Genomic DNA, 12,037 nt, shown 5'->3' with positions numbered 1-12,037 from the left:
AACTAGTTCTGTATGGGGAAGCAGCTTGGCTCACAGGGGAAGCTCTTATCTTTTCAGAAACCTCTTGTACAGTGTTTTCACACTTTGCTGCTTTTCTGAGTGAATTTCTAGATGAAACCATCAGATAGTAATCCTTTGAAGGAGCCAACTTGGATAAAAACTATTTATGTCAGCATTCTGGATATTGTTATTAATAAGTGCTGTTACAAAAGCAGGAAGCTATTCAGAAATCCACAGGAATATTGAATTTTCTCGAATTCAGGAGTCAAGAACATCTGCTAAGGAATAACTTAAACGAGAGAGGTGCTTTTTTCTTTCAAAAAACCATCTGTAGGTATTAGATCCATATGACACCCAGTGATACTAGACAAATACTGTAATTAAGTTAAGTTCCAAATCCAATCAGTATGGAGATTTTGAGACAAAGCCAGATGGTGTTTAAATGTAATTTCTCAAAGACTATAAAATCCATAGTTAAAAAAAACCAACCAACCAACCCTTACTGTGCATTATACTCTGCACCAAGCTGAGCAGCATGCCTAGACGTACCTGTGCTTGGACAGTGCAGAGTGAACAGCACAACACACTTGCTGTATCTCTTCTCAGCTTTATTAACACCAAACTTGAGCCTTCTAGTGAGTCCCACAGACCTTTGTTAGGCGACATACATTCTTTTACTCAGTGTTCTCCAAATTCTGCCTGACTCTCCCAGGGCTCAGCCACCCTGGGATCTTTTAGTACTGATTTCCTCTGATTGATTAACTGGACATTTTTTTAAAAGCTGTTTTAAGTGTGCTGCCTTTCCATCTGATTTAATGTCCCTTTGTGCTAGTACCACAACTTTCTGCTAGTAGTCCCTTTGTGCTGGTAACAGTGGGAATATTCTGATTATCTTCCTTAAAAATAAAAATTATTATTTTCTCTACCTCTATTGTGTGACCTTTTAGGTGATTTTCTTTTCAAAAGTAACCAGTCTCAGTCTTCACCATTTCTTCTGCCATAGAAATCTGCCATTGTTTCACTTTTATTGTCCAACTGACCTACTTGAGTATTTCTTTTATATTGCATCAACATCATTTTCAAATATTAATAACCATCACAGTTATACTCTTGATTTCATGAAACCCAGAGAACATCCTCCTGGGTACAACAGTTAATGGAAAAACCTTGCTGTGTCCTGACTACAGGATTTTTCCCCTCTAGGTGTATGGTTGGCTATGTTAATGCCAGTTTATCAGTATTCCTGGTGTCTGACTTTGAAAACCGTTCAGAGCCAACATCAAATGGAAGTGAATTCTCTGGTTCACCGTTAAAATATTGCAGGTAAGTACCTGATCAAAATACCTCTCTGCTTTAAGGCATTGTAAGGGAGAAGCATCATGATAAATTTGGGATTGGAACTAATTTTCAAAACAAAAAAAAACAGTAACAGAAATAACTGTGCTATTCAGGGACATGCTCATGGTGCGGCTTTGCTGTTACCTGTATGATTCCTTAGATACCAGAGAAGCCAAAAAGTGACAGGTGTTCCTAATGCAGGATTTCTATGGTGTCATGGCTTGAATCAGACACAACCATCATGGAGAAATGTGGTATCAAAGGGCCAATAACAGGTGACTGATTACTTAGGTACCAGTGAGATGAAACTGTAATCAGATTATATCATAGCACATACACGAGGAAGTCAAGTTTGCACAGAAGTGACCACACTCCATTTCACATTGTTTGCCATAGCACTGTTTAGTAATGTTTTTTAATTCTTATCATTCTTTTCCCCCTCTTTAACTGATTTCTTCCCCACCTTCAAGCATGAGCATGAGGCTGATGCTACTTAAAGCCAGTGGTGGAAATCTCATCAACAAAAAAAGTTGTCCCTTCAATAGCCCATAAACAGAAAACTATTAAAATTGGTGTAATAAATCTCTAGAAGATAAATCTGTTCTTTTGGGAGACACTGAACTGTTATATGTATCTATCCTTGAAAGAAAATTAACATCTTACTTTCTTCCGCTGAGGTTATCAGCTACTTAATCCACCTGAATTCTGCTAAAACATCAGTAATTTTAATTGCACCTCAGGCCGGATACTGATAGTGAGGTAAGGAAATATTATGTTCTACTGTGCAACAGTGTAGGCATTTTTCCTGGAAGGCAATCTGCCTGAGCAAAAACCGGTGGCCGTATTCAGTTACTTTCTGCTTGTCTGGAACCTACATGGTGCCATGTTATTCTCATTGTTTATAAAAGGTTTCCCCATTTATTCACGTGTAGTACTTGGTTCCTAGCAAGTAGAAAAAGGAGACATGCTCTTCTGACTTGGGACTTGGTCCAGAGACTTCAGTTTTCAGGATGATTAGGATATTGTAAAATATCCTAAACTATGAAGTCAGAATGCTGTTTGAAAAAGAGAAGATAATCTCAGTTTTATCAACTTGTACTAGAGACAGCGCAATTTGAGAGGTTTGTTGATGACTAAGACACAGTTTATTTCATTTTGTGTAGCACCCTCTGCAATCTAAGAAGGTGAATCTTCAGGGAGAAATACAGATTAACGTAGAGATGAAATAACTTCTTTTCTTTTGCTTATCTAAGTTTTCTTTAGTTTCTTAAAACTAACAGAGATCAAGCTTAATTGTATCATTTACTATAGTATTTTCAATATTTTTTTTGTAGTGGGTTTTCTGTCCCATCCAGGAAACAGATTAAGGAGAAAACAATTTTTCCACCGCTTTTAAATTAAGTTTCTGTAATAGCATTTTGGAATTAACATACTGCTAGTAAAAACGGAGTCCAGAATGTGTGACTTTGATTCATGATTTGTTAATGTAATTTTGGAGTCTTCCTGGATCCAGCTTTCACAATAGATCTCTCTAGTTACATTACTGAGACATAGAGTCTTTAAAAAAAAACTTTTGTGGGACAAGACAATAGATCCCTTTTTTACACATCTCTTGCCCTGTTGGTATACCAAGACATGCAGTCCTGGATCCACTAAAGTCAGGATAAGTTATGCTTTACACCAGGGTTGGCCAACAAATTGACAAAGGGCCAGATGAAGCCCATGAGGCTGTTTTATGGGAGGACTGTCAGGATGACAAAATTGAGGGCATTTATGGTTTTAAATTGACCTTGTAGTGGGAAGAAAGTGGTCCTTAAAACAGCAGAGCATCCCACCCTGCTCCATGTTCTGAGGAGGTGCTGCAAGGCACACACGTTGCACTGGCAAGGGAGATGCTGTAGGGTCAAACTGCTGGTGCTGAGCACCCAGCATCCTTTGAATTTGCTTCAGCAGTTTTGCTTCATACAGGTACTGGCCTGGTCCTTTGCGCTGAATTTCCATTAGCAGCTGGAGCGTGAAGTGCGCTCCTGGAGTGCGTCTTACTGTTAGGTTTCATCTGAAAATAAGCCCGTTGGGGTGAACCAAAGCATGGCAAGTGGAGGTGATCAGGACACTTGCTTCAAAAGCATACACCTGAAGTAAAACACTAGTGTTGGCCCAGCTTAAGAAGCAAGCAGTGTTCTGGTAACTTGTACAGTTTACAACGAGATAATTTTGGTGCAGAAAATGCAATGACTGAGAGCAGCTGGATTTTAGATTTGCCTTGCTCCCAGACAGCAGGGCAGGAGCTTGCTAACTCCTTTACTCTGCTTGTCTTTCAGGTACAGGGACTACCGAGACCCTCCGCACTCCCCAGTGCCCTACGGTTACACACTGCAGTTCTGGCACGTCTTAGCAGCACGGTTGGCTTTCATTATTGTATTTGAGGTCAGTGACCATTCAGGTGGCAAAACTAAAACAACAAAATTAAACAAATTTCCCTTTGAAGGTTTTTCATTAGGCTGATCTATGATGGCAGCTCTTGAGCTTTTTGTGTTAGTTTCTACTGTTTATATTGTGCTTTGTATTCTCAGATCTGTTTTCTCAACATTCACGGGTATTTAGGTTCCAACAAAAAGGGGAGTGCAGCACTCTGAAAACTATAACAGTGACTTGCAAATAGGGGAAATAATGAAGCTTTTGTTTACTTTCTGAGGTCTGGCATTCATAACCTGTTTAGGCTGGGAGGCTGTACGCTGACTAATGTGTGAGGAAGGGCTGAAAGAACATGAGATAAAAAGATAAAATCTGAACTGAAAAAATGAAGGTAGTTTAAGTTACAGTATTTACACACTTAGATTTTTTTCTCTGTTTTTCTTAATACCATTCATTTCCCCAGAATGATTAGCATCACAAAGATGGTGGTGATGAAAAGAATTTAATACCTTTGTCAACGTTCATAATATTAGTCCTTACTGTCAGTATCTCAGAAATCTTTAAGACAAACTGGAGAAGATAATACTAACTTCCACATAACTGGTGTTCCTATGACAGTTTTGAAGAAGGGAGACAGGAGGGTAGATAGATAGGATGAGGTCATTTAAAAAAAATGCAGCTCTTAAGGCCTGAATTTCAAGTGTCTGAATATACCTGCCAGAAACCAGGAGCTCAGCATCTCTCCAGCACAAACAGTTGGAAATGCCTTTTATACTGTGAAGAAGCCAAATGGGGAACAAATAATTTTTTAGAACTCTTTACTTAATCCGCTACTCTGAAATCATATCAATAGGGCATCCAACACAGATACAGAAGCTGTAATCACCATAAATTATTGGCATAATGTTCATGAGCACATACTGCATTTCTGACTCACATTACTGTGTAGATTCATTCTGAACTGAGCTTTTGAAACACCTCTTTGGATCAAGAACTGGAGCATTGCAGTTAGAGGAAAGGTGAAGGGGAAATATTTTCTAGAATATTTATTGTGTAGGAATGTCTTGGCAGCTCAGCAGGAGTCCGAGGCCTGCAGAGATTTCCCCTGACAGTTATTTTCAGCCCTTCCCAGATGAAGAGGGAATATGGCACTGCAGGCTGGGCTCTCTCCTTCCTCTACGCTGGGCTAACTCATTAAAGGTTGGTCCTAATGAGATCGGCTCTTCCATCATCTGCACCACATTCAGGGAAACATTAAGGGAGAGAAAGAAAGAAAGATTTGATAAAGGCCTGCTAGGCTTGACCTCTTTGTTTCTTTGTTTCTTGAGGTACTGAAAGCCAGGGTATCAGACTCCAAAAAGGACTACAAGAATGGCTTTGGCAGGTCAGCCTAAGCAGTTACAAGGTTTAAGAGAGCCTGGCTTCTTGATACATTTGGCATAAAGGCAACTTTCCGCAGCATGGGAGAAGGGCAAGACTGAGGCAAGAAAAATCAGCCCTACTCAAGTCTCAGTGCCCAGTCAAATTTGCGACCTACCGTGGAATAGCTTTCTGTGTCTGCCCAATACCTGCACAAAACATTTGACTTTGCTTTGCCCCAACCAAAGTCATAAGCTGGCTCATAGCTGGCTCCCTCAATGGCAGCCACTCTGTTTATTGGCACTGCAAACTTTCCTTAACTATATCTATAAAATCAAAAAGATAATTGCAGCAGAAACATTCTTTCTGCTTCTCTTTCTGCTGTCTGTCTTTCGCTGTGGAAAACAGTAATGGGTGTATTGTGATTGCTGCAGCAATTACAGTAAAAGATTGCACTACGAGATAAATGATTCAAGGTGGGATTTTTCATAAATTAAGTAACTACCTAAGCTCAGGCACCTTTTTGGCCCTGCAGGTGTGGTTATCTATATAGCTATCTTGACCTCCCTCAAAACCACACAATTTATTTCCTATCACTGCAACAGGAATATTTGTCCAGGCTAAACTGACAAAAGAAGCTTTTTTTCTTTTTTAGGTTTGGCAAAAAATCCAACAAAGTATCACAGGCTTATTTCTCATGAAAGAAGAATACATGGGAAAATGCGTTACATTGTCTTTTCAGTGGCTTTCCAAGGAAAGGTTCTTGGAGAAGAAGAAACTTTTATTTCTCCAATCTAGAATGAGTGTCCTTTCTTAGATGGAGGATTTTTGTTTCTCTGCTGCTCCTCTCAAGTAGTGTCAGAAAATCTCCAAGCAGTGTTTTTGATCTAAAGAAGAAGGACACTCAAGCAATCCTTCCCCATCACACTCAAGCTTTGTTGTGGCATGCCTAAAATAGGAGGGACAAAGGATCAGCTACCTTGTATTTAATGATGATGTTTAGTAAATGGGAATCTGTCTTTGGATGAGAGATACAGTATAAGAAATATTTTATTTTGCATAGGTGATTCATTGGTTCCAATACTGATGCAAGGGTTTTCTGGCTACAGGAAAGTATTATATTGTTTGATCATCCTGTTCCTGCAGAGCAATCCACTAATTGCCAGGCCCTGCCCAAACAACCTTACAGCAATTCATGGCCTCAGGGGGTTGAACACACAGGTCATACAACAGTTTTGAGGCCTTACTTGAATCCAGCTGCTCATAACCTTTGCTGCAATCCATACTCCGCTGATTTTGCTGGAGTTCTTTTGTGGGAAAAAATTTTGTGCTTTGGTTTCTTCAAATTTACTAATGAATTTAGTTCTAACACAGTATCTTTTTGTGAACTGGAAGGAGAGGGTTTTCAGAAGATATGGAAAGTACTTGTTTTCTTCCTAGGATTTTAATTTTTCATCCCTTGTTTTCACAGCACCTTGTCTTTTGCATAAAGCACCTGATTTCCTACCTAATCCCAGATCTCCCAAAAGACCTAAGAGATCGGATGAGGAGAGAAAAGTACCTGATTCAGGAAATGATGTATGAAGCTGAACTAGAACGTCTGCAGAAAGAGCGGAAGGAAAGGAAGAAGAATGGAAAATCTTATCACAATGAGTGGCCATGATGGGGTGAGGAAGAAACTTCTTAAAAGAAGATAGGAATTCTGTTTATAAAAATGTCCTGGTTTTCTACAGTGGAGAGTGCACTGAAAGGAATAGTCAATGTTGTGTGCACTTAGCGTATGTGCACCCATTTCAATAGGGTGCATATTGTCATAGCCTTGTGAAATTAGAGGTCTTTCAAGGCTTAGTCTTCTCCAGAGCTAGAATGTCAGCATGAGCAGTTCAGACCAATGCTTAAGTCTCTGCACTCTTTCCAGGAAGCTTCCAGGCCCTGACTTAAATTCAAGGCCCTGAACTTCAAAGCAGTTATATCTTACAATGCTTTACAGAACTCGGTGATCTTACGGCTCATTCTCATGACCAAGTTGCTTCTTCATAACCAGGGACTGCGCCTTGGCAACATGGCAGTATTTGTCCATATCTGTGGCCACCACTTGCAGCACATGCATGGCAGCACTGCCCTCTTCCACAGTGGACTAAGCTGTGTTAGCTTGCATTTACTACGAATTAAGGTCACCTATGTGGACCGTTTCCATTAGTTCAACAGTGCTGAAATATTTTTTAGGAGGAGACGCTTGATCATGAGTCTAATCAACTCAGTCTAACAATGCTGAAAAATTAAGGAGTGCAGAAGCACTGACAGATAAACCAAGCATCTGAATGTGGCCAGAGGTATCTAACTGTAGGGTCATTTATTTGGAAATGATACTGTGAAAATTTGGTAATATATTTTAAAGATTTGAACAGTGCCTTTTCAGCTATAGGACTGTCTGTCTCTGAGGGAAACAAATCAGGCTAGGGCATCTTGCCCAGAACTGCCTGTGTATTTTTATTACAGGATCCCACTGAGGCCTCATCAGGAATTAGGGTGTATGATACACATAACAGAAGACAGCCTGTGTATTAAAGATCTATCTGCACAAGTATAAGAGAAAAAACCAACAGATGAACAAGGTCAGCAGAGCAGAAGAACATAGTCATACAGAATCTCTACACTTGCAACATTTTCTTTATTCGTCCTTCCATTACCTATGAAGCGGTGGAGGGGAAAAACAAAACAACAGACCTGTAGTATGAAACAGCTTGAAATCCTTCATGCAGAACAATTCTGCACAGGCTGCAGAATTAGACTGAGGTGAAGTAGGCCACTGCCTATATCCTTTTGCAAATTCTAGCATTAAGAAATTAAAAATTTCCCGTATCATTAACACAAAATAGTGGAGTTTTAGGTCTGAAGACTGAAGAAGTGTTGGATGGGGCAACATGAATCAAAATACTGAGTGTTGTGAAAGCTCTACCACCTTTTGCCTCAAAGTGATAACACTGCAATTTTTGCAGAACTTGCGGTGGCATAATCAGCCACATCACAAAGAAGGAAGTTCAAAAGCCAAGACTGTAAGAAGCCAAGTGGAAGCAAGCCTATGTCCTGGTGAGGATGCAGCTATGAACAAATACTGGAGCTGATTCATTTGCCTAGCCTTTTTCCAAGTGGAGGTCCATGAAAAATATAGTTTTCTCAGAAATCTTAAGGAATTGTGACCTTATTAGTTTGAAGATATTTAAGAGGGAGGAAAATTCATCAAGTTGTTTCTACAAGTCTCCTCGAAATGATTCAATAGAAGAGCTAGAATGTGCCCTTCTGGACAGACCACGCAATGCAAGACCCTACGGATGGATGCCTCAAGCTCAGAGACCCTTGCACCAAGACCCCATATTGCCAAGGTAGAGCTATTAACTTCTTTCCTCTGCAAGGGAGGACTGTGCTATTTCTGTGCAGGAGAAGGTTTTAATGAAAGGTAATATGTCTTGAGGAAGGAGAGGGCTGGACGAAAATGTGTGCACCCTCATCTGTGTGGCCACTGCCTGCCTAAGCTTTACTTCCTTGCAGCAAGGAATCTCCTCCAGTAATGACCCATCACCCTACATGAAGAGGACAAATGGCACAGCAGCTCCCGTTTGTCAGGTGCTCCTGGCCCAAGCCTGAAGGTCCCATGAGGAAACCAACATAAACACTGAAGGAATTTCAGGACTAATCTGTTCTCTGTTGATACAGTGCCAAACTGAGCGGGGAGCGCCACTAGTGGTTGTGGGATGTACTCCTGCCTAACGAAGAAGTGAACCCGTTCATCTTTGCTGCAGCTTACAGCAGCTGTGGACACACCCTGTGTGGGCAGTGGAGAAATGGGGGTATTTCTGTCTCTGCAAATAGGGGGCGGGGATTAGGCAATGTCATCCTCCGTTACACACATGCCAGATGGATTAGGGTTTACCATCCACCACCTACGGGTATGTATTGCACTTGCAGTCTGGGGACTCGGGCAGGATCGCTGTGCAAAATCACATTCAGACCGAATTCATGTGAGCAACTGGATTAGTTTGCGTACCCTCTGTTTAATATCTAAAACAGCAGATGACAAGAGCTTAGAAACTGTTTGCTAAGTAGTAAAGTGAGACATGAGTCATGCATAAAATCAGTGTCACCCATATGAGTGTGAACCTTTGCAAACTCCTGCAGCAAAATATAGCTTTGTCTATGTAGATCTCAGTACCTTCCGAGAATTGAACTAAAACCTAGTAGAATATAAACTGACTCCCACTCCAGAGGAACCACTGCAATATACTGTGTCAAAACAAATAAAGCGCAGCAGAAATACAATAGATGATAATGGCTTTTGAGACTAGTTTTCAACATAGCTATATTATGATGAATTTTCATGACAATACATTGCTAGAAGTTGCGTCCTGTTCTGCTCTAAATAAGAACACAAGTTGGCTGCTTACCAGGCTTGTGCTGAGTATGACGCTGAAAGGGGCTCTGACCTCCCTGGCAGACCCTGACTACATTTCTGTTATTTAATGTTGACCTGTCAGTCAACCCACCAGGGTTTCTGTGCTGCTGGTCTGCCGGATAGATTTCCCTTGAGTCTTTCAGCGCTACAGAGCAGAACACTCAGGAAAGATGACCCCTTTTTATTTATTTTATTAATTAGGAAAATATAAATAATAGGTTAATAATAATAAATGGATTTTTAATGGTCTCTAGATAGCAAATTGATGCCATTCCCTTCTTTCTGATCTGATGATGGGTTTTGTTTAAACCTCCAGGTGATCATCCTATATGTTGTTTACTTATTCCAGCTCCACAAGAGCACTACCTTCAAGGGAATGAGAAAAAACGCAACCTCAATGCATGCCACAGACATTTTACATAGCAAGCACTACAGCACACATCAAAGGACTTACTATGAAACCATCTTGCAATCAGCATAGGATTGATCTTCATAGACCACTCTTGACAGCAAGCATGTACTTCATGGGCAGTTACACATCAGTTTTTAAAACCAAGGAAAAAAAGTTGTATATTGGGACTTTTTCAGCCTGTTTGCTACGTTTTTTGCATTTTGTCCCATGTTGGTTTTACAGATCTTAGAATAAAAAAAAAATGTAAATGAACAACCTGGATACTTTGACATGAGAAAAATCCTAGGTATAAAACATCATCTGCATTCAAGCCGCTAAATATTACAACAGAAACCATGTTTACAAATCAGTTCTTTTTTATTTTAAACCTTTCTGATGGGACTTATGTTATTTACCATATATTATATATATATATATATATAAAGTATATAGAGAGATTGTTTATCTGTAAATAGAAAAATCCTACAGAGAAGAATGTCAAGTTTTCACACTTTAAAAAAAACCATCAACATAAAGCCATGTTTAATGCTTGTATAATGTGATGCAATAAACTTTAAAATAAATTATGCATATGAAATATTTGCTGTTTGGCATTCATGAGTTATTTTCTGTTTACCTTATTTGTTCAGCAAGCAAACAGACCAGTCAGGTGGAAGCAAATTTAAATGCAGACTAAAAAGGACCAAAATCTATCCCTACTTTCTCTCTGTGGATCCTTTGTGATTCACATAGCCAAATATTGTTCCTGTTGTGGTTCTAGTTCTTTTTTTAATGTTCCTACTTGTTTTGTTTCTTGACCCTGCCAGATGCTGCATGTAACCTGGACAGCGTGGAGTGCTCCCACTCCCATGGAATTAATTGGTTTTGAGCATCCAGCGTTTCTTTGTCGGGTGAGCTTTTAGCTGGGAATGATGAAGGATCAGGGTGCAGGACTGTAATGGATACACCAAGAATTATCTTTTGCAAGATGTAAAGATTTTGTAAGATGTCTATTTAAAATAGCATTTACATAGACAAGGCCTTGGCTGACAGTCCAACTAGCAGAGGACAGTATATGGTCCCAGAAAAAACATTATTCAAAATGAATTAGTTGCTTTAATTAGTGATGCCAATTAAAACAAGAAGCATATAGGAAATAGTAAAGTAGAAAGAGTCACTTTGTAGCTCTGCAGCAATCATGGGAGGTTAGTTAGCTAGTAATGTGGTTGTGGGTGTCACCTGCGAAGCTTAAGAACGTTTGTCTCTAAAATGCTTACAGCAAGATATTCTCCCCAGTGAAAACTCATCTTGATGTTGTGATTATGGACCAATAGATACCACCCGGCCCAAACTCACTTCATACCAAAATTAGAGTTAAATGACTGCTTAGTGCTCAAATAGTGACTTCAAACAGTAAGTGAAGGTAAGTTTGTTGTTTACGTGTTTTCTCTGTTTTAAACCACTATGTGAATTCAAAGCAGTGAGAAAAAAACTCTGTGGTGCCACATTTTTTTAACTAACTGGGAAAATTAATCTTCACTCCACAAACAAAACAGGTAGAAGTCACACATCACCCAAGACAGTTTAAGGCAGTATCAATTACAGTGCAAACAGTGATCTCAGTACTGAGTGGTGCCATGGAGGCCACGCTGATGCTGCTTTGCACAGCGGTAATCAAGTCACCCTTCTGAGAAGCACATTCAGATGGGAGTTCAGCATTTGTGTTGGGAGGGCTGTAGCTGGACCAGCAGGCACACAGGTCAAGTGCTTGCCACAGACTTCTGTTCTCTCTGTCCACAGCTTGCTTTGTACCATAAAGCACAGGTACTCAGAGCCACACCAGTCCTCTTCATATCAGTGTTCTGCAGCAGCATGGAGATACCAGTACTTACCCTCTTTCAGACCTGCAGGCTGGAAGTACCTGATAAGTATAAATTACTGTCTTCCAAGTCCCAAGACCTATTCCATAGCACAAAACGCAGTATCTGTTTCTGTGTCATGAAGACAAGGCACCAGCTTGCTATGCTTCATAAGTCTCAGAAAAACAGTGCAGCTCATTCAGCCATTGGACTAGCTGTCTCAGA

At 40.1% G+C, this 12,037-nt stretch overlaps 1 protein-coding gene across 5 annotated transcripts in view; it reads left to right on the top strand.

Moving 5' to 3' along the window:
- The window catches only part of ANO4 (anoctamin 4), a 198,186-nt gene extending 186,206 nt beyond the window's left edge, over positions 1–11,980 (top strand). For 3 of the 5 annotated variants that reach the window (XM_056341687.1, XM_056341683.1, XM_056341688.1), the window contains 3 exons: positions 1,204–1,323; positions 3,660–3,765; positions 6,584–11,977. In XM_056341687.1, the coding sequence (XP_056197662.1) occupies positions 1,204–1,323; positions 3,660–3,765; positions 6,584–6,775 (418 nt within the window). In that variant the 3' untranslated portion in view covers positions 6,776–11,977. Of the gene's footprint in view, positions 1–1,203; positions 1,324–3,659; positions 3,766–6,583 lie in introns of all 5 variants that reach the window. The other 2 variants (XM_056341686.1, XM_056341685.1) reach the window with 2 other exon arrangements.
- Positions 11,981–12,037: the final 57 nt, after the last annotated feature.

The sequence above is a fragment of the Falco biarmicus genome, chromosome 5, assembly GCF_023638135.1.
Source record: "Falco biarmicus isolate bFalBia1 chromosome 5, bFalBia1.pri, whole genome shotgun sequence".
In the NCBI taxonomy this organism is placed as follows: domain Eukaryota; kingdom Metazoa; phylum Chordata; class Aves; order Falconiformes; family Falconidae; genus Falco; species Falco biarmicus.
Note: the sequence above shows the minus strand (reverse complement) of the source record. Positions and strands in the feature narration are given on the sequence as shown.